Source organism: Medicago sativa, chromosome 8, assembly GCF_051527215.1.
Source record: "Medicago sativa cultivar Bolivia chromosome 8, Bolivia_mono, whole genome shotgun sequence".
NCBI lineage: Eukaryota > Viridiplantae > Streptophyta > Magnoliopsida > Fabales > Fabaceae > Medicago > Medicago sativa.
The window spans coordinates 76,494,001-76,518,078 of NC_140756.1; the positions used below are offsets into that span (position 1 = coordinate 76,494,001).

The 24,078-nt window shown below is 32.2% G+C and overlaps 2 protein-coding genes across 6 annotated transcripts; one reads left to right on the top strand and one right to left on the bottom strand.

Moving 5' to 3' along the window:
* On the top strand, positions 1–9,294 carry LOC146901656 (transcription factor RF2b-like). 5 transcript variants are annotated; one of them, XR_015023764.1, is made up of 10 exons: positions 1–673; positions 873–922; positions 1,031–1,111; positions 1,217–1,369; positions 1,460–1,592; positions 2,619–2,715; positions 3,245–7,218; positions 7,303–7,366; positions 8,377–8,475; positions 8,682–9,294. XR_015023764.1 is itself a non-coding variant. In XM_085738251.1 (6 exons), exons 4-6 carry the CDS (start codon positions 1,314–1,316, stop codon positions 3,281–3,283), a joined length of 228 nt encoding a protein of 75 aa, XP_085594377.1. In that variant the 5' UTR covers positions 34–673; positions 873–922; positions 1,031–1,111; positions 1,217–1,313; the 3' UTR covers positions 3,284–3,688. The 5 variants fall into 5 exon arrangements, 1 of the variants encoding a protein (XP_085594377.1); XR_015023763.1 differs by having other exon boundaries at positions 2,619–2,707; XR_015023762.1 differs by having other exon boundaries at positions 2–673; positions 2,619–2,840.
* A 6,104-nt stretch (positions 9,295–15,398) lies between these two features.
* LOC146901657 (phenylacetaldehyde oxime monooxygenase CYP71AN24-like) lies at positions 15,399–17,896 on the bottom strand. The gene is made up of 2 exons (XM_085738252.1): positions 16,929–17,896; positions 15,399–16,131 (listed from the first exon to the last, which is right to left on the bottom strand). The coding sequence occupies exons 1-2, from the start codon at positions 17,889–17,891 to the stop codon at positions 15,514–15,516; spliced, it is 1,581 nt and encodes a 526-aa protein (XP_085594378.1). The 5' UTR covers positions 17,892–17,896; the 3' UTR covers positions 15,399–15,513.
* Positions 17,897–24,078: the final 6,182 nt, after the last annotated feature.

Consider the following 24,078-nt stretch of genomic DNA (forward strand, 5'->3'; position numbering starts at 1 on the left):
ATGTAAACAAAACTTGCAAACCGTAATCCTAGCATTTGAGCGGGAAAAATGTGTTTACTAACTCATTTAATGTCAAATTCAAAATTCAAATCCCCTCCCACAATTTCTCACTAACTCTGCATTAATTGCACACGCGGTTTACCAAAGAATACAGATACAACTAATTGGTAATTACCGAGACATGTTCTTCTTTCAATATGCAACTTTTTGATTTCCAACCTCTTTCCTCTTTGTTCCAATTTTATTACCTATAATCTCTCTTCTTCCCACTCTCTCTCTCTTTTCTCTCTATATCTCTCTTACGAATCAGAAATCAACTGCACCATCACCCTATCGGAGCTCCGCCGTATCACCACCATCATATGTGGCAGCACCAGCTCTGACTATTTCCTCACAACCAAGCATTTCAGCTCCGCAGCTGCTGTCTTTGATTCCAACACAACACTTTCTTCTTGCTCAAATCAGAATCGCTGATCTTCACTCTCTTTTCTCTTCATCGAAGAGTCTTCCAATTCTGGGTTTTCACTTTTCAGCAGAAATCATCTTGAATCTTAATTCCTATCAATTGATTATTCAAATCAGATCTCAAATCGTTTCTGAGAAGAAACTAGAATACCCCTGCAAACGTAATCGGATTTCTGATGAATGGCTTTCCTATAATCACGTTTTTCAGGTAAGCAATTGTAAACGGTTAATTTCTTGCTCACGCTTTCAACTTCTTCACTCTATTCTCACACCTCCATTATATGAAAATCGATTTACCGTTTTTGTGGTGAGTTTTGTGAAGCGATATAGTTTTCGTTGAATTTATTTTTAGGAAGTTTTGAATGTTATTGAGTTTTCTAACGTAATTTACGGTGAATTTGAACTAGGTTAGGAAAGTTGGTGGAAAGGAATGGAATGGATATAAAGGTTGAATTAGGTTAGGTTGCTGTGAAAATTTCACCTCTGTTTCATTGAAGAAAATTCATATAAATCTTAATTCGTGTTTTGATATTAAAATTGTTTTTGTGATTTATGTGTATTTTAGGATAAGGCTCCATTCATTGCTAAGGCTGAGAAGTTGAAAGAGGAGTATGAGAAGACAATGCGTGCTTACAATATGGGAATTGTAATTGCTTCTCTAACTTTTCTGTTACTGTGAATTTTTACTTCTCTTATGTTACTTGGATTTATATTAACTTTTTGCTTATTTGAACTAATTTTGATGTCTTAGACTGAGAAGAATGCTTCGGAGGAAGAAGGATCTGATAAGTCTAAGTCTGAATTTGATGTCTTAGACTGAGAAGAATGCTTCGGAATTGAAGAAAATTATGGCTAATGAGAAAGTTGCTGAGATTGTTATGGCTGATCCGAAGCGGGCAAAGAGGTGTTGTAATTAACTTATTCAACGTTTTAGTTAGTAATGTCAATATGGATGGTTAATTTGACTTGGATATTTTTTTTTGGGTTATTTCAGGATTTTGAGAAACAGGCAATCGGCTGCGCTTTTCAATGAGCGCAAGATGCAATACATTTCGGAGCTAGAACAGAAGGTTCAGACTCTGCAGACTGAAGCCACTACACTTTCTGCACAACTTACTTTGTTGCAGGTGGGAACATTTATTTATGTTTGTGAAACCATGTTTTGAGGATTATTTGAACAAGCCTGCCAAATTTGCAATGTTCAATGAAATTGCCTATGATTTGAGTAGTTTTACATGATTTTTCTTATTGAACATTTAATGAAGGCGTCTTTATCCCATTTCTATTAACAAATATCTACTAACCATGAATGCTTTTAGCATATTTTGTTAAATTTGAAAATTGTTTCTTATATCTGAAATGGACAAAAGGTAGCTACATCAGTTTAGTTTTTAACACAAAAGGTAGCTATATTCGTTTAGTTCTTAACATGAGATTTCATTGTTCTAATTTATATCCTTGATAGACATCTATACTATTATTGGGTCTATCATATACATCAATTTGACATTGTCGAAAATTAAGCTAAAATGAGAAGGGGTTGATGTAATCCATTGTCTATGTAATTTATCTGTATCAACTGTCGTTTCATGGCAAGAATATAGTGCTGATACCAGTTTTGGATTTATTTTTTTGGTGAAGGAATTCACCTCACTTTGCAATGACAATAATTGTTTAATCTATTAGTTGTAATAAATATTTAGAAATGTTTGTTGTTATCAATCAATTAACATACTCATGATCATTTTTTTAGTATATTTTTTCGTTCGGAGTTTCGTGTTTATTTATAGTCGATTGACAACCTATTGTAAAAACAACTCCAGCTAAAGTTATTACTCTCTCTGTTTTTTTTTCCACCATTTTCACAAGTAGTGTCTTTGACTAAATTTCATTAATTTTAGCAAGTAGTAAATTTTTATTTCATAAAAAGAATGGATTCATTTTAAAATGAATCAGATTTTGAGGTTATATCCTCCTATCTGTATTCATGTTCCTTTGATATGGAGATAATGAAAAATATGATCTATTTGAAATACGTACGTGCTGCTCTATTTTCTACCATGGAATTTTTCCCTTCATATTGCTTATTTATTTTCTAAAGCAAGTTCTTTCCCTTCATATTGTTGTTGGTTTAGCTAACACATGTATGACAGGCTGCAATTGCATCAGTATTATGACGCCAGATTTTGTACTCCTTTGAGCAGAAACTGCTGCTGTTCAGAGTAGTTGCCTTATGTCAAAGGTGTTCAGGTGTTTTAGGAATTTTTTTAGCAGCAGTTTACTGTCGATTCAGCAGATTTTGCATTTCTTCATCTATTCCCTCCTTCATTCCTTCATCTTTGTATATTAGTATATCCTTCATCGTTTTCCAGCAGGTACTTCTTAGATCTCCATTTTATCCTTCTTTAATCATGACAGCTACGACACTGTGTTTCTCCATCACCTCTAAAATCCAAATCAAATTGACACTACCTAAAGCTTCGTCGCCATCAAGTTGAACATTAAACTTGGATTTCTTTCTCATATTGCTTGGTTTTATATTGTGTAGTCTGATTTATATAACTGCATTATATGCTTTTTTTTTTATCGTTTTGATTTTTATGATTTGTTTGGCCTGTACATGTCATTACAGCACCTAGAAATAGAGAATTTCTTCTCACCATGACCAATTTCATCTGCTACCACTTAGTTTGGGAACTTTTAGTAGCATCAGAGTTTTTTTAATCAACTTAAGTTTTTTTAGGTTTCTAATTAGGGTTGTTTTGTTTTTCTCTTGCAGTGGCTGCATTCACATCCCATCATGCAGCTTCAAAGATGAAGAATGAAAGACAATTATTCACAGTAAAATGGTTCATCTCAAGGTAATTGTTTGCATGAGATCATTCTTGGGCAGCTTTAGTTTTTTTATTTTGATTAACAAATTTGGATATAGCATGTAGGTCGTAGTTTGTTAAAGCAACCATGTGAGTTCCATGTTGAACTGATGAAGCATCAAAGAGTGATCAATTTGGATATATTAGCAATTTATCTTATGTACATTCTTATAGTTTACATATTCTATAAGTTGTTTGCTAAAAAAAAATCATGCTATATATATATTTGATTTACTTAGTTTTTATTCTGGTTCATGTTCATTTGCCATGTGACCAGGACCAGGACCATAATATTGTAACACAAATATTGTCTTTTTTTTTTTGTCAATCTTAGTATTGCTCTTTAGATATGCTTTGAGGCTTCTTTATTGGTTCTGCTATAGATAATTCTACTACTTCTAATGATTTAATAGTTACAACAATAGTACTCTTAAAAAAACCAGTAGCCTCATAACTTGAAAAGAAATTCATAGCTTGATGAATTGGGTTTTCAAAATTTAGAAGCATGTGAAGAAAAATGAGTATTAAAAAAAGTCCTTTCCTTGGTAAGTTGTGTTGGTTGTTTGATCTTGGTTATCGGCTAAAAGTCCTTTTTGAGTAGATGTTTTGTTTTTTTTTTTTTACCTATTTGAATGTTTTACTAACATACTTATTCAACTAAATTTTATAAGTATAATAGTTATTATTAAACAATTTAAGGGCAGTCTCTCCAACACCATAGAAAAGATGGATTCAACATTTTTGTCTATAAGTCCAAGCCGTCACTCTATGACCATTTGATAGCATGAAAGGCAATTGATTACATATTCATTGACTTTATTGAACATTCTGAAAATTAATGGATAATATCTACTATTATGAGGTTTAAGTGGTTAGGATTAAATGTGTAAATTATTCATTGACATTTATTGAGCATCCTGAAAATTAATGGATATTATTCTCAAGTTAGTATTGTGGTAATTGGTCAACTTTATGTGGCAATATCTAGAGTTACATCCAGGAGCGGTTTGAAGATTCTAATGACCGATGAGTGATGAGAATGGTCTTCCATATTTTTGCTGATATCCCTTAGTGTTTGAAATTAGTTCAAAGAGTGGTCTAAAATTTATGCTAACATATGAGGATGACGCTTGCATTGATAGTACTTCAAACGTAGTTTTCAAACAAAAAAACCGCATTGGATACACATAAATTCCTTGAAATATAACTATATACACAACATACCTTGATTATAAAACTACAGACGAGGTCAACTTTACGTCGCAATATCGAGGGTGACCTCCAGGAGTGGGTTGAAGATTTTAATGACTGATGAGAATGGTAAAAACATGAATAGCACTTCAAATGTAGTTTACAAGGGATTTTCCGCAATCTACCGATTTAAGGTCTTTTTTAAATGTATTTTTTTATAAACAATTTATTTTGTACCGCAAGCATATTTAATTTAAATACATTTTCATGTTTTGTTTCCAATCGATATGACCCGTGCGGCAGCACGGGTGGATGGTCTAGTAATCTTAAGCTTCAATGTAAACAAAACTTGCAAACCCTTAACCCTATATTTTGAGCGGGAAATGCATCTCCTAATCTCATTAAATGCTGAATTTGAAATTCAAATCCCCCACTAAAAGGTTACAATGAACCGAGTGTCAGCCACCCACATGTATTCCAACTACATTAAATGTTGGTGCCTTTCCAATCTTTTATTTGTATTATAAATGGCAAACCATTAATGTCATTTGTTTTCAATATTGAAAAATGCTAAATAAAGCGACAAAAATTATCCCGACCGTTTCACGACTATGTATTCTTAGCTAGTTACCCCACCTACCCAGCTGTTTTGCATAAATTCCAGAATTAAATGATAAAGCTAATTGTTTAAAATGTTAAGAAAGAGGGGTCCACACGTCCTCAAAAAAGGAATGGATGCACCACATTTTTTTATCAGCTTAAAATGAATGGCCACGTTGCTTCGTGAAACCATCGTGAGTTAATCTCTCGCGATAAATAGCATTGCTCTTCAATATTTGGTGTTGCAACCTAACCCTCTCTCTCTCCCTTTTCTCTCACACTCATCGACCCTTTCTCTTCCTTCACCGTTTTCTCTCTCTTCAAAGTTCAATCACCAACGTTTCACCATGCCGAAATCTGCTTCTCGATGCCAAACCTGCTGATAACCGGTGGAAGTGCAAGGGCGCTGGTACTGGAACTAACCTCTGTTTCTCCCTTCTCTCTTCACAGGTTGAATCTTCCCCTCTCACTCTCTTTCTCGATTCATTCATCATCGGTTAATTGTTACAAACTGATATCAATTCATTTCAGACCTGGTGCTTCCCCTAAAAATCTACTCAGCTGGTTGGATTTGTTCTTCCTCTATTATTTCACGGGTGTTGGCTTCTCATTTGGTTTAGATCAAGAAGGTAGCATCCATCCCACAGGATGTTACTTTGTGCAAGGAAGTATTTGATTGGAAGAGATCAGCTTAAATGTTCAGGTTCTCAATCTCATAAGATGTTATTTTTGTCAATCGGGAAAACATGTTTGTTTGTTGCTCTGATTGGTTTGTATACTTAATATTCCCTTACAACTTCTCAAAATGTTAACTTTGAAGCTACCACTGAGTTTTATAAAATTGGGTAATGTTTTGTTTCACTGGAATTTTATATTGATTTATTAAATTGTGGTCGATAGTTAGTTTGACATTTTCTGAAATTGATGTTGTCAAAGGATTTTCTATTGTTAGAAATGGGATAGTGCAATTATATCATCAAGGGCTGGTTTGGTCTTAACAAATTATGAGGGGGATGCACTGACGTCATGGACATATATATGCATCACTTCATAATTTTTATGGTGGTTCCTAGAATTGTTTAGAAGGAGTTTACTTTAAATTTTATTTTCTTCTCTCTTCTGCCAAGTAAAGGGATGAATTTTCTCTATCATTTTCGTTTTGTAAATGCATACTTTATAGATTTCCTTTGGTTAAAGTTATATGACATTTGAAAGTTGATTGATTGATATGTTGAAAATATGGCTAATTTTTTCAGTTTTATTTTTAATTTATGCTAATTTTGTTTAATTTCACAATAAACATATGGGTCTGGTTCTGTTTCATTTACATTACAGTTAACATACTTCTTTTTATGGGTAGATGAGGTTGTCGAAAAAAATGGGTTTTGTTCTAGATTTCAACAAATTTGGGTTTTCCACCATTTCATTTACGTTAGAAATCCTCTTCTGCTAATGGATGCTAAGAGTGAAGGAAAACATGCATTACTTTTTTTTTTATGGCTTTTGATAGATACCTTCTGCTGCTGTTTTTGCTGTTATGGTGTTGCATGTGCTGTTTTTTAGGTGTGGGGTGCGGCAGTTCTGTCTGCTGCTAAAACCATTGTTGTTTGGCTTTGCACGGCTGCTGTTAGCGCTTCTGCTAAGCCTGTGCGGGTGCTTTTGTTAGTTGTTAGAGCAACAATGGTTCCCTTTGCCGTGTAGGAGTTTTGGTGCTTTTGGTGTGGCTGTGTTTTTTATGTTGCACCCTTTGTAATATGTTGTTCTGTTGCGTTCTAGGTGTGTCTTACACCTCAGTCCTGCTTAATTAAATTTAGCAATTCAAAAAAAAAAGGAGGAAGTATCTAATGAGGCTGCTCGTTTATCTATTATGTTCCCGTGTATGTAAATGTACAGCTAATGTAACTGTGTTTCATCACTTTTTGGTATTTTATGGGACTAATACGATGAGTTCGGCAACAACTTATTTGGATGCGCCTCTATGCACTTTTGAAAATTCATTATCCTTAACATCTTATCAGATTCTTTGGGTTTGAAAGGTTTTTTATGTGGAGAGCGTTTGTGTTCTGCTGTTCTTTCATTTGCGTATTAGGTAAACAAGTAAAGGATTTTGTTTCTATTTTTTTCTTTATCAACATATCTATTTAATATATGTTCCATTTTCTGTTTGTTTCAGCCTTGGCAAATTATCACGAGGACAAGCAACAACCACTGAATGCATAAGACACAAGCTACAAAAGGTAAATACAAATTCCTCTTTACAAATAGGTTTGTCCACTGCCTGTTTGATATATTGTCTCTATTGTCTCTACGAATTTTCACTTATAATTGGTTTTTCATTCAAAGTTTTAAAACCCATTTCAAATTTAAAATACTCCATATATTGACTTGATCTGTGAACATGTTGTGTTATATTACTTATTTTTAAAATAAGATAAAGCCCGTAATAACATATTTGAGAGGTTGATTTTGGCGTGAACTGCATAAGTATTAAAAACACCTAAGTTATTGTTGTGATATGTCGATTTTGAATGTAGTATTCCATTTTTTTTGTTGCTCAATGTCATCCTAAACTTAGGTTGTGTGCACAATGTAAGCTACTTATAATTATTATATTCACAATTCAGTAGAAGGCTACCTATAGGAAGTTGGTTGTAGGTAAGACCTCCCTCTAATGATGATATTACTTGAAGAACTCAACCTAATCATGCTTATACTATCTGCTAAAACCTTATCATGCTTATACTATCTGCTAAGCAACATATAGTCTAGATATTTGATGGTTTCAATGTAATTTAATTTGATGGCAGGTGTGTTTACAAAAGGGATGGTTTGTTTCAACTTACTAGAAAATTGGTTTATTACAAGGCAACCATGCCTGGGTATAATCAACAGTGTGCTTTTATTCAGAGATAATAGCACTGCTGCAGTAAACCATGTTCTTATACTTTGTTAATTGTTTTTGAATGGTTATGTCCAACTACTTCATTATGTATTGTATAGATCAATGAAAGCATGTGTATTAAGCTAAGCCTTGACTGGGTATACAACTAAGCATTGAGAACACAAATATTCAAAATACACAGACCAACCTATTAATGACGTTTTGTCCTTCCTGGTTGAGTGGTATCAACACGGTTTAGAACTGATATAGATAAGCAAGTGCTGAGATTTTTAGCAAAAATAATCATTGTGCAACCTATAGTGAATCGTGTTTAATTTTTTTTTAATTGTCTCTTTGCATACTCAGGTACAGTTACTTCACTAACTAAACACATATCTCAATGAAGTTATGGATATCGAGCTAACTATTTGATTGGATATACAAGATGGCATTGAGAACGCTATGGTAGGTCTGACCAGCCTTTTAAGCATGCTTTGCAACTGAGCAGTATATGCAAGTTTTGGGATTTGAATTCATAACGATCATTATTAATACTTGAGTATGATGTTACTTATAAGGACTAAACAAATATAGCAGACAAAATGTGATCCTATTAATAGGTTGTGTGCTCGAGGTAAGCTACTTATAATTTGTGGTTTGCTGTCCTGCAGTTGGGTTTTTTCTTTATCCGAGACTGGACTGTCGAGGCCCTGTAGTTGTGGCCTGCAGCTTTGGCAACTGCCTGGTGGCTGGTTGTGTAGCTGGCAGTAGTTGAAACTACCTTGCGGCTCATCTGTTTTTAGCCTCAGTTGGTTTTCTACGATGCCTGTTGCTGCTGGTGCAGTTGGCTGCGGTTGTTGCTTCCTGGTTCCTCCCTGTTTCGGCCTCAGTTTTGGCTTTTTTGGAGTGCTCCTCTTGAGATGTGTTTTTTGTGATCGTAGGGGCAGAGCTTTGGGTCTGAAATCTGATGACTTTTATTGGATTGCAGGGTCAAAGCTTTCGCGTTTTTGGTTATTTTCTGGTGTTTTTTTTTCTTTGATGTTACGCTTCTGTGTTTTTTCACCGCCTCTTAGCGTCTTGCTAGAGTTTCGGTCTAAATAATATTTGTTGATTCAAAAAGAAAAGTTGGCCATATGTTGTTAGCTGTAGGTTTGTTAGGTTGATGAAGTGATAATATTACTTGAAGAACCCAATGTATGCATGCTTATACTAAGTGATAAGCAAAATATTCGTCCAGATATTTTTCACTTCCAATGTAATCTAATGTGATACAAGCTTCTTCTATATTGTCCAGATATTTGGCTGCAACTTACTGCACTATTACTTAACTTGCATGCTTATCAAAACTTGGTATAACCAATGGTGTGCTCTTAGCATGCATAATAGACATACTTCATTAACTAACTTAATTAAGGAAAGAAGCCATGATCAGACTTCATTGTTTGAGTTTAATTCAAAGTTGTACTGAATTAATTAAGTTGCAAATTGTGACATTCCTATGTAAGTGATCAAACATAATTCCTGCTACTATAATTCCTTCCACTATAATTCTTGCTACTGAAATATTTTCCTTTAAAGACACAAATAAATAGTCATACCAAACAAAACTATTTCAATCTGATGTAAATAAGTCTATGTGCCATGTTGAATATGCAAACTTATGAGCTTGAATTTGATCCTTCCAAAGTGCACACTTTGTTGTTGCTATTTGTTATCTATTCTAACGACGCTTCAAGTGCGATATCTTTTTGACTATCATATTTTGTTGTTTTTTATGTCAATTAACCATACAGTTTTCATATATACATTTATTATTATATAAATGCATGTTGATTGTTTTGTCTAAAATGTGTTATTTGTGGCTGCACTACACTTCAAATGTTGTTTACAAAGAAATTTTCCGCAATGTACCAACATGAAATAATTTTAATTGTATTTTATTGGTCACATTGTATTGGTACTAAAACACCTTTTTTATTTATTTATTTGAATGATGTATTTGCCGTTAATATGACCCGTGCGGCCGCACGGGTGCAAGGTCTAGTAGTGGTTAAAAGATGTATACACTATTAAAAAAAAAATGTATACATGTTTTTGGGTTGCATCTGCTGGCGGGTCATCTCTTTGGCTTCATTTGCTTTGAGATGTGTGTTTGTTTTGGTTTTGGTGTTCTCAGCAAATGGGAGCCTCAACACGCAGCAGGGGCGGATCCACGCTATAATTAAGTGTGATGGTTGATACCCACCAAACTGCTTAGTCATAGTATTATAAAACAAAAGATAATTTAGCTACACATGATGACTACATTGTCTTGATTTGCTATATGTTTTTTTATTCAAGATGTCGATGTTTGTTTATCGAATGATTTTTCACACACATGTAAAAAAAATGCATATCATTTAATTATTTTAAATGATATATTATTTAATTGCTAGTATTTTTTACTTTATTTTTTTTTTGTGCATGTACACACAAGTACTATTCTTGTTTATTACTCCATCTCAAGTGGATGGTGGTATTTATTTCAATTCTAATTTGGACAGAAGTTATTTTAATTTAAAGTTTGTCAATCTCGTTGTTTATTATTATCCATTTTTTTCCTCAAAAAATTATTATCCATTTTATTACACTTATTACACTATGACGGGTATATTTAGCATGTTTTATAAGAGAGTGAGATGAAAAAGAAATAAAAATTAAGATGAGAGACTAATATATGAGAAAGATAGAGAATAAGTCATGATGATGACCTTCCCTTTATAAAATCACATAATCCTAATCATTTTGGATTTGCTTGTATTTGTAATGTGTTTTGGGTCGGTGCCAGCTGGCCTGTCATTTATCGAACCTCACTATATTTGAAAAAAAAAACATAATTACTCTATTATATATGACTCTTCAAGCACTCAAACAACCATTTAAGGAAAAAAGTAGTCAAAATAACCAATTTTATACTCCCTCCGTCCCGCAATAGATGACCTATTTGAAAATGTGCAATTTTGATCTAATTTACTTTGACCATGTTTTTCTACTAATATACAAAAATAAATAATATCATATAAGATGTCGTTAGATTTGTCTCGATAAGTATTTTCAAAATATCGAATTTTCATAATTTTAATTTTTCTAATATATTATTCAAGATATTTAAGCTCAAAATTATGCATTAGTATTGGTATATGTAATAGGGTCAACTGTGTCATGTATTGTGGGTAGGATGGAGTACCAAAATAAGTAAACCATCGTGATGGGCAAATCTTAACATGCTTGAAGTCAGAAATAGAGGCATGATAACGTGTAGCATTAGGAAACCCTTGCGAACTCTTTAGTGTCATAGTTATTAAATATTAATAATAATTTCTCCAACCCACTTCAAAACCAAGTACTTCCTCCGGTCACTATTATAAGTAAATTTTGATTTTTTAGGTTCATTTAATAAATGATGTATGTGGTCTATAATATAGTCCACATACATCATTTATTGAATGAATCTAAAAAGTAGAAATTTGCTTATAATAGTGACCGGAGGGAGTACATTATTTAATGGGAAATGTTAATCGGTGCCCCGGAATACTGGTTAAGGAAATAAATATAGTAACATCGCGTTGGAACTTGTGCAATCAACTCATTAAAAGTTTAAAAAATATTACTTTTAATTTTAAACTTTCTTTTTTTGGGTTCCTTAACCAGTGCTCCGGGGCACCGGTTAACAAGACCCTTGTTTAATTTGTTGTTGTTATCTTCAACTTGGATACCTATAGAATCGATAAGGTAAGGGACATTATGAATGGACATCCCACAATTTAAATACATCCATTAGATCACTTATATAACCTTTTTATGTGGAGGAATGATATTTTGACAATCAATTTTCAACAACTTTTGTAACAACTCTCTTTCATACTCTCATTATACTTTTATTCTCTCTCTTCCTTTTTCTCTCTCTATTGTTATTGTCCAATAAGAATAGAGGAAAAAGGTTGTCTTAAAAGTTGTTGAAAATTGGATGTCAAAATATCATTACTCTTTACGTGGCTTATCAAACAAAAAATTAATGTGTGTTAAAGAGGTATACATGCAACATTTTATTTTTCATAAAGTAAATCCCTCCCACTAGCCCACATCTAATCAAATTATTTAAGATATAGTAACCAAAACAAAATTTATTTCTTCAAAAAAAAAACAAAATTTATTTAAGATATAAATATAATTTTTTTCAAACATAAATATAAACTTGTCAACATAAAATATGTAAGAAAGTATTCATAACTAAAATCTAAAATCTAAAACTTGTAATTAAGAATGTATCAACTTTTAAGAGTTACACCCTCTGGTCACTAGTATAAACAAAAATCTAATTTTTAGGTTCATTTAATTAATGATGTATGTAGTCTTTATTATAGGCTACATATATCATTTATTGAATGAACCTAAAAAGTGAATTTTTGCTTATATTAGTGACCGGAGGGTGTAGTCCATACGCAAGTAGTTGAATAAAAAGCTGAAAATACTTAAATATCATTCATTTTTCAAAGTTACTTTTATCTTTCACATTACACCTGTGGTAAGTGGGAACCGGCAAGCATATCCACACGTATTGTGTTAAAAAGTAGAGTAGGTGTTACTTTGTCACAACTTTATGAAAAGTATTCGCGCATGTATAAACAAAAAATTTAAAGAATAAAAATTAAATATTAAAAATCATGAAATTATACTACTACCTCCGTCCCTATATATAAGTACCGTTTGTCTCTAATAAAAGAGTATTTATATATAGAGACAGAGGGAGTATTTTTTTTTTCACGTGTTCAAACATTTTTCATTTGAGTTGTGATCAAGTAAGATTATCAAAAAAAAATAAAAATGCCACGAGTAAGATTTGTCCAGGAAAAATGCCATTTGAATAATTAAAATGATGACGTGCAGATGTTTCAGCCACCTACCATTTGACAAAAGACGGATTTTTAAAAAAAATTGTAATTAAGAAATGATTTTTCAATGAATGTTTTGAAAGTTTTTGCAAGCATAACTCAGTTGTTAGAGACATTGCATAATATATGTAGGGGTGAGGGTTCGAACCTTAAATTTTTTACTTTTATTCATCATAAGAAGTGAATTTCTAGCCACTACGCTATTTATAAAAAGTCCAAAAATAAATATATGAAGAGGTAAATTGATTATTTGAAAATGATAGGAGAAAAATTGATTACAAGGACTAATAATACACTTTAATCAATACTATATATAAAAAAAAAGGTTTTGTTAACCGGTGCCTCCGGGGCACTGGTTAAGGAATCCCAAAAAGGAAAATTTTAATGAAAAATAACACCTTTTTGACTTTTCAGAAATTGATTACACAATTTCCGATGTAAAAGATACTATATTTGCTTCCTTAACCAGTGCCCCCGGGGCACTGGTTAACATTTCCCATAAAAAAACTACCCCGTTCAGCACCTTTGGGCTGAATTTTTTCTCCAAAATGCCCTCAATTTTCAATACAAATAACACATGTAACAAATTGATAAGAATAAATTTAAACATTAAAAAAATGTAACAAATACGATATGAATATATATATATGTCTGTTTTTTCTTTATCATTTAAAAAGTGTAACAAACTAAATGAGTATATTTATACTTATACTTATTTTTTTATTATCCCAATTATACCCTTAACTAACTTTTATGTAATAAAGATTGTTGTTGGTGTTATTGAAATAAATAATCATGTTTAATTTGGTTTGTTATAACTAGAAAGCAACACACATTTATATTTTTAGTTTTAATCAAAATCAAAATTTCATAAAAAAAACATAGTTCATAGTTTTAAAATTTAGCGTAGTAAAAAGAGCGGAAAAAATAATAAGGTAAATGATTTTATTTCTTCTAAACATCTAAATTTTACTGCAGTCTATGAAAATAAGTCAGAGGTAGTGCAGGAGGGCCTCTACCATTTTCTGTGCTTTTTTTTTTCGCGAGTGGAGTTTTGTTCTGTTAGTCGGGAATATCAGTGGTATCCTATCTATCTGGTGTGGTTTTAAGGGGAAGGCAATGTTTTCATTTTATGATTTGGGTTTTGTTGGGGCGTGTCTCGATCAGGGGTACCTTGTTCTCGTTGCTTTTGTGGTGAATGTTATTTTAAAGGTTCCCTGGCAAGGAGAAAAGTGACGTGGGATGTGTGATGCGTTGTTGGAGATTGAATTCAGGGATAAAATGGGGTTTCCGAAGCGAGTAAGAGCGAGGAAAATGGCGACTCTCAGAAATTCGGTAACTTTATCTCCCTTATGGGCTTGGTAGACCTTCCCCTTCTAGGTTGTTGGTTTACTTGGTTCTGTCCTAATAGTTGCACGATGTGTTGAGGGATCGCTTTCTGGTGTCGGACGAGTGATGAGAGTTGTGGGGTTTTGTGAGCCAACGAGCTCTCCATAGGGGTGTCTCGATTCACTACCCCATTGTGATGAGGAATTTGTCCCAACTGTGGGGGCCGCGTAACCGCTCATATTCAACAACTACTAGCTTGACCACCATGGTCTTGATGAAGTGGTGAATTAGAGCTTCGAAAGACATATATTTGTCTTCCCTTTTCGTTCTCGGGGAGATAAAAGCGGTTGTGGTTGGGTTAGATGGGAATAAGTGTCAGGGGTTGGATGGTTTTAATATTTCTTTCTTTAAGAGGTTTTGTGATCTCTTTAAGGAGGAAACAAGGATTATATTCAACAATTTCTTTTTCACTACTAACCTTTCGAAAAGCTTCTCGACTTATTTCATTACCCTTATTCCCAGACTGTGAATAAGGTGTAGCAGACGCCAATTTTATAGGAATCGGTTCATGTCCTTATGATGTAATAGCCAGACGACCTTGATTAACAATACATGCCTGATATTGGTATCCCTGCACAGCTTGTGGAGTATTGGTGACTGAGTTGTCACCAGAGTTGGCTCGCACATTCTCTAAATTCTTGACTTATTGAAACTTATTTTGAATCATATGTTACACAACGTGAGCAAATTGTTTGGAGACTTATACATGATGTCTTGTATCTCCATGTCAATATGTCTTGTAAACTCTTACGTTTTTGAACAATTTTTTGCAGACATGTTTAGAACATTACTAAAAGTTCCCCCGCAATAAATTATCACAAAATTTATTTCTACATCCAAATTTTGTTACTTTTTATCTCTTACTTTTGTCGTTTTAAAAAATTCATATTTAATTCGTTTCATGTTAGAAAATTCTAAATTTTAGTAAACCTTTCATAGTGTTCTAAACTTGTCTCAAAAAAATCGTTCAAAAATTTAAGAGTTTAAGGATAATTAAACAAACTTTGTTTTAGCAGGGACTAAAATTATAAATAATTTTTTTTGTAGGGACTAAAAAAGCTATTAAAATTAAGTAAGGACTAAACTTATAAGTTTCTAATTTTATAGGGACCAACAACATATTTAACCCTTAAAGTTACAACAATATATATTCATTTTGACCACAAAATACTTGGAAACTAGATTAAAATGAAAATGCTATTGGTTTCAGGCGAAGTGGTTCTTTCTTTGTGACAACAAGTCCAAATACCTCACTCATATCTATATCTTGTGCACTAGAATTTGTTTCAAATGGTAGTTTCCAATTGAACCAATAAAGAAGGCTAGCAAGCACATATTCAACAGTAGTTACTCCAAAATTCATTCCAGGGCATCCCCTTCTTCCAAAACCAAATGGGATAAACTGAAAATCTTGACCTATAAAATCAACTTGGCTATGTTCAAATCTCTCTGGCATGAACTCTTCAGGGTTTTCCCAATTTTTAGGGTCTCTTTGTATTGCCCATGAGTTTACATATACCATTGTTTTTTCAGGAATATCATACCCTTTTAGATTCACACTAGTCATTGTTTCACGTGGAGCCATAAGAGGTGTACCTGGACGTAACCTTAGAATTTCTTTCACGACACACTTCAAATAATGCATTTGGTTGATGTCATTTTCTTCAACTTTTGACTTATTGCCTACAACTCTTCTTACTTCTTCTTGCGCTTTCTTCATTATGGTTGGATGTCTCATAAGCTCTGACATTACCCATTCTAATGTTGCTGAGGATGTGTCAGTTCCTCCAACAAACATATCCTGAAAATTGTATATGATTAGTTTTTTTTTTTTTTTTTTTTTTTAAGAAAAACTTGTGAACGCATGATTGGACCAATATTTCTTAGGGATGTGGTAGACCTCACCTAGAATTATTAGACTATATTTATTAGACTATAATGGAAAAGTTTGAGAAGTATCAACTCAAGCATTATTAGACTATATTTTTATGGGTTAGGGCACAGATTGAAGATTCCATAAAGAGGAAGTATTTATTACTCCCCCGTCTTAAAATAGATGACCTAGTTGACAATGTATAATATTGACTTAACATACTTTGACCATATTTTTCTACTAATATACAAAGATAAACAATATCATGTAAGATGTTGTTGGATTCGTCTCGATGAGTATTTTTAAAATATTAAATTTTCATAATTTTTTCTAATAGAGAATTGAAGATATTAAAGATAAAAAATATGCATTGATATCTGTGTCACAGTCAACTGTGTCAAGTAATATGGGACGGAGGGAGTAAGAAACATTAAATTTCAATCTTTTGAGAAATAAATTGACACAAAGATAGAAATAAATTTCAATGCATAATTTCTATCTTTGGTACCTAAACATGTGTCCTAAGGGCACAAATTAGCATTTTCCTATTTTTATTTAATCTTGCTAAAGTAATTAATAGAATGTTGTTACTACAATATTTTTTTTTTCTTGTGAGTTATTACTATGATTAATTATGTGAAAATATAATTGTTCAATCTTATTTATTTTCTAGTGAGGAAGTGAAAGTGTAAATGAGACAAAAAAAGAGATAAAAGAGAGAGAACCATTAGAAGTGCTTTGATATCATTGTTGGAGAGCTCAAAGCCAAGCATGCCACCCTCTTGGAGTTGAAGGAGAATATCCACAAATCCTTTCTTCTTGAATTGATCATTTTCCATATTCTTCTTCAAAGCCAAACGCTCTTCAATCACTTGATCAAACAAACTATCAAGCTCTCGAAAAGTTTCCTTAAATTTTCTAATTTTTCCACTAAGAACATCAATCCAACCCAAAGAAGGAAAGTAATCTCCAACTGCAAAAGCTTGAAGATAAATCATAACCTTCCTTGCTAAATTTTTCACGTTGCCTTCATTATCTCCTTCATACTTTCTTCCAAGAGTACATTTACAAACAATATTATTTGATGTTGAAATAATCATCTCACTTAAATTCACACATGCATCATTCAAGCTAGCTTCGCGTAACTTATTCACCAATTCTTCAACTTCTTCTTCTCTAACGAAATGATATGATTGCACACTTTTCATGTTCAAAAGTTCTGAAACACATAATTTTCTTTTTTGTTTCCAATTTTCTCCATAAAGTCCAAAACCAACGTCATCACATCCATACAATAAGATTTTTGGAGCTATATGTTGAGGTCGGTTTGAAAAAACTCGATCGTGATTTTTCATGATTTCCATGGCTACATCTGCTGATGAAACCACTAGAGTTGGAGGATGTTTTTGTCCCAACTGTAACAACATCATGTCCCCATATTTGAGGGAAAGGTCTCGAAGAGAACGGTGTGGAAGTGTGCCTAGCTGATGAAGATTACCGATGATTGGTAGTTTAGGTGGAGATGGAAGTTGTTTTGGATTGGTTTTGGATTTGGATTTTCCAATGGCAAACTTAAACACAAACAACACACTTACAAGGAAGAAAAGAGATAGACAAAAGGGAGAAGACAAAGCTTCTGTAATTTGTTCATGTGACCATTTTTTAAGAGCCATTGCTTCTTCAAACATATGTTGCACTTAAGAGTAATAGGCATAACACATATATAGCACGTGACCCCCAACCAACAAGTGGAGAGACAATTTTAAGAGTCCGTTTCTTATGGATTTAAATTTTTTTTTTTTAATATTCAATAATTTAGAGAATTTTTTAGTGATTTTACCAAAATATCGTAATTAGGGATATTTCTTAGAGAGATATATTTTTATCTGCCGATCATTGAATCCCATAAACATTTATTTAGTGAAATTCTCTCTGAGTTTTCTCAATTGTTACATCTACACCATTAAACATAAGAGAAAAAGAGATTTAAAATTATAAAGAAAAGATGATATTGAGTTTATAGTTGAGATGTAACAAATTAAAAAAAATTGAGACAATTTCAATGGAGAGAATCCGTTTCCTACAGGCATATTGTAAAGTACTACATAACATTTGAAATTTAGTATTAACATTTAATAAATGTTATCCATGCCCAATAACATATTAGATGTAAAAAGTTGGTTAACTATTAACCAAGGCGATTAAAACCATAACTAGGGATGCTCATGGGTTTGGGTGATCTGTTCAACCCAATCCACCGTTTACCTGAATCCGTTTAAGTTTGGCTCCAACCTAAACCAATTTGTTTAACTTTGAAGTAGGTTTTTTGTTTTTGTTTTTGAAAATAACCATGAAGTAGTTTGTTTAGATAACGAGCTTACCATTCAAAAGAAACGTAATTTTTTATTTTATTTTTATAACATAGTTTAAGACTTTTATTTGTTAATTTTGAAGTGTTTCAAGTAAATTTAAGCATTAACTTTTAAAATACTAAAATCTAGTATAATTGATTGAGCTTTCATGAAATAAAGTGTCATTTGATTAATTTTTTAAAAAAGTTATGTTTAATGACCGTTGACCTAAACAAACCCACTCATCATTGGGTGGACATAAAAATACTAGTTTGTTACCCAATCCAAACCAAATGATCAGTTTGATTGGGTCGGTAACAAGTTTGGACAAAACTGTTCCAATCTGATCTATGAATACTATCCCTAATTAGAATGGACCGACTGATTGTACCGGAAACCAGACTTACATCCGCTAAACCAGCTTATAATGATACCAACTTATTATAACCATTCGAACAACAGTCTGATCTCGGTTCAACCTTTGAATCTTGAACTCTTTGCTAAACCAATTCAATATCATGTCCATTTTTATTACCTTGCTATCAATTATAACTAATTAGTATAACCAACTTTTTTTTTTATCTAATATAACACTGGTAATTGAGGATAGTTATTGTGTGGTCACAACCACAAATCAAAATAAGTTAAACACATAAATAAACATCATTTAGACATTTCATCAACAATAATAAAATTGATTCTTTTCTTTTATCTTGTTTTTTTTCTTTTTCATTTATGTGGGTCAATAATTTAGATTTGTGGAAACTTTTATAAGTGATCTGTGTAATGATGTCATTTAATTCTCTACCACTCATTTATATTAGATGTTTTGATGGAAAACATTAACATGTGTTTTAGGATACATGTTTGTCTATCATATACAACACTACATATGTTAAAACAATTAAAAATAAATTTTTATCGATAAATAATAAGAAGTGGTATTTATTGCGAAGGCTCCTATAGCGAATATCATTCCGAATTACTGTTCACCAATACAAACTCCCCTTGTCCGGAAAACATGACAATAGTGGGGGTGTGATTTCTTGTCAAACTTTCAAATATTTAGGACAAAAAACCCTTTATGACCATTTCGTGAATTTGTTTTCGCTATATTAATCATTTTCCACAAATAATTTTTATTCATGGAATCTTTTAGTATACTCTTATACATGTTAGCATGACTCAATTTTTAATAAACAAATCAAGTTTTTATACCAATTTTTTTTGTCACTTTTGGCTTCCTAACACGAGAGATTGTTTACTTTCTACATAGAGTTTAAAAGGTCATTCATAACAATGTCATGTCTGCTAGGTCCATTAATGTTTTTTTTTTGACAAAAGGTCCATTAATGTTGTGTTTAGGAGAATTAGTTTTACCATCCAAAAAAAATCTAACGGGTGCATGTCTTCTATTTATGTGTAATTAATTATTAATATATAATTAATTAATTATTGTTTCGTAGAAGTATTAAACACTGAAATTCCATCCATCCACACCCTCTACATCCACCAGGTCAAAGCAACAACTTGCATTATTGGTGTTAGTACTATCATATTCAGTGCCTGTTTGTCATCACGGTGGATACCCACTAAAACCACGTTTTTCCCAACTCTTCAATTTGGAGCTTCTCTATTTTCACGGTGGAATTGCATTGGGAAGTGGAATTAAAGTGGAAAACGTGATGGCAAACACACACTCAGCCAGGTGCCTTTTTTTTTTTCCGTAAGCTGTTTAGGTCAGTCATTCCATTTTAGTGTGAGTTTATATGTTTTTCCTTTGCTTGAAATTGCATCTTTATACTCGATTTCGAACGTAAGATTTTGTTTGATTTTCTAGCTTTATTGTACATTACTCCATCCGTTTCAAAATATAAGCAAAATTCACTTTTTAGGTTCATTCATTCAATGATGTATGTGGTCCATAATATGAACCACATACATCATTAAATGAATGAACCTAAAAAGTGAATTTTGCTTATATTTTGAAACGGATGGAGTATTTCATTAATCTGTTCTATGGGTGGATGTCGGTTAATGGTTAAGTGGCCAATTACTTTGGATTGAGTAGATGATAGTATAATGTTAATTTCATTTAGAATAATAAACTGAATTTGACTTATGAGCAATAAGTGCATCCTGACTGTTTTATCCAAGATAAAGAAGTACAAACCGACTTTTGCAATCAATCCATAAGAAATTTGGTTGCTGTGAGTCGATAAAGAGAAGAGAGAAGATTACTCATATTTGATTTCTATATCAAATGCCATTAGAGCATTGTTTAAACAACCACAAAAAAGAAATTTCATCTTAAAAATACAAGTCAAACACATACAAAATGAATGGTATAAAAAAGGTTCATGAATTAGCATAACTCAAAAAAGTCTAATTTTCTAACACCCCGGTTGCATTTTTTATAGTGAGTCAAAAGTACATTAATTAGCTTGTGAGGGGCAAAGTTTAACCTGGTCAACATTTAGGCTAAATCTACAATGCAAGTGACAAATTCTTCTTCAACCGCTAAACAATTTATGTTCTTTCTAGCAACGAATCTTTTTGGTGTGATATTTCAACTGCCAATCAACTTCATGGTAACATAAGGGCAAAAACGTTGGAAGTATCTGATCTACAACCCCAATCAATTTCGTGATAAGATTTTATTTTAGCATGTGTTCAAAACATATTAGATATGAACGGATTTAGTTTTAGTGAACATCAATAGAGATAGCCCCGCAATATATCATGTGATGGTGAGGCATGTCACAAACTATTGAATTTTTTTTATTTAATAAAAAACGATATTAATTCATTCAAATTTATAGAACGTGTCATTCAACATCGTTAAAAATGTAAAAGATGGTTTTATGAACAAACTCACAACATTCAAGTTAATAACATACAACAGTAAAATGTCTACATATAATATGATAAAACTAAAGTGATTGAAATACTTATTCCTCCGAATTTGCAATGTTGATGCTCAAACCATTGATTGAATAACCGATCTTTCAATAGAAATCAAATGAACACCGCAACAAGAAAAAAATAAACAACACCTTACAAGACGACGAACAACACAACGCTACACCGAGACGCCAAATGATGAAGGAAAAAAAAACCTATATCAATGTGAAAATTACTTATTTAGATTTTTTATTTTCGAAAAGAAGATATTTCATTCAATGATAGCTTAAAAGCTAGAGATTACACCATGTGTAGAAAAACTACCCACTATTGGGGTAAAGTATATAATTACTGCAAAATCTAACAAATACCTCTCTTAAGCACATGTTTTGCTTCTGACTTATACATCTAACATATCATCGTAACATAGCCTTAGCTAAGAATGAATATCCACTAGAGAGGGCAACAAAGACCCAATACACTACCACATCCTAAACAGAAAATCGAATCAAAGAACAACAAACCAAAGCACCATTGGAAGCTAAGGAGATACAACATCAACACAAAGTGAAAATCTTAGAGTTAAGCCTTGGACGAGCATCTAACTCTGAACCTACACAACCAAGCTTGAATTCCATAAATCTCCTTCCAAAAAAGAGCAGCCTGCACCACAAAGCTTGGAATCCACAACTCTCCCAAAAATGAGAAACCTGTAAAATTGATATTAGCGTGAGCAAAAACAGTTAGGAGAAGAGAAGAATTCGTTGATTGACTAGTGTAAAAAAGGTCCAATTATTTTTTAGCTTACTTTTTTTTTTAATTTTTTTTTACAGCTTATGGGCTAATGGGAAATAAGGGGTAGATTATTTCCCCGTTCTCACGCGCCCCTTTGTTTTTCAAAAGGAAAATGCTATTTCTCTAGAAAAATAGCATCAAGAATTTTTCAAGACACAGTTGGCAAGTTTTAATTGCATGATTTATTTGTTCACTTCCTATTTTTTAGCCACATCTTCTTGAATTGTGGCAAATAGTGCATTGTGATTGACTGCTCTTTATTCTTGAAGAATTCTTGATGTTATTCTTCTAGAGATATAACATTGCTCTTTTCAAAATTACTGCTATTTGGATTATAAAATATGGAGCGTGCTTCTGGGGTTCAAATTCTGGAATCGGAACACGCTAGGAAGATAGAGATCAAGAAATAACATGACTGACATTTCATTAAATCCAAATCCAGCAAAAACAACAATAACATAATTCTCCATCAACAATAAAATAAATTAAACACAAACAAAATCATGAGTGAGATAAACTAATTTCTTCATCGGGTTAAACCATGCAGATAACTTGTATTTTAACAAAATATCACCAATCAAACATAACATGCGTACACAAAATATATCACCAATTTAACAAAATATAATCGCTTAAACATATCATAATATCAAAATTATCCGAAAATACACATGAAAACATCCACAAAATACACATAAATTCAAAATCAAATCAACCATCCTATTGTGTCGCATGAACCCTTATGTACCCTCCTCCTCTGATACTAGAAGGCTCATCGATCCTCTCAGTAGATATGATGCACAACATCATAAATTGGTGTGCTCCCCGGTAGGTCCCTATTGGTTAGTACCCCATGTGCTGTCTTGATCGATATTTCACACCTCTTATGACATGATTTCTGCAAGTGCACACTCTTTAGTTGGCCTAGCATGGGCAGCAATTAGGGATGTAATACCCTCAAATATAACTTCATGTACGATGTATCTATGTTTTTGTTTCAAATGACATATATATCCAATATTTCCACACACACACATCTATTAATGTTTCTTTTTAATTGTCATTTTTGGTTTTTTATACATACCAAGATAAACAATAAATAAATTTTGTTATTTTAGATACTATTATTAATCTTTTTACTATAATACATTTAAGGCAAATTCTATGGTACACTCAATAATTTGAGTGTACCCGTGCACCAAATACTTATATTAATAGTTAAATGAGTTGTTTTATTTAAACAAAAATTATTACTTTCTATCATTTATAAATATAATAATTAAGTCTTATTACCAAAAACATCAACGTAATAAAATAAATTTTTTTGAAATTTTTATTACTCATAATAGAGAATATTGATTATTTTTTACAATAATTTAGTATGATTCTTATAAACAATGAAATTATGTTTTTCTTGTGAAATGATATTTTCTACAAAAATAAATGTTGACTAATAGCTATTTATTGCAAAAAAATAATCCTTAATTTATACACCCTCCAGTCACTAATATAAGCAAAAATCCAATTTCTAGATCATTCAATTAATGGTGTATGTAGTCTTTATTATAGGTCATATACATCATTTATTGAATGAACCTAGAAAGTGAATTTTTGCTTATATTAGTGACCGGATGGTGTAGAATTTAAGAAACAGAAGTACCGGCACACCTCAACTAGTGGGTGTACCGTAGAAGTTCATTATCACATTATATCTATTTATGTCGCTCTTCAATAAATAACTAAGGGTATTACTGTTAATCTAATAATTAATGTCCCATCAAACTTTAAAAATAGGGATAATTAGGTTGCGGTAAGTATGAAAAGT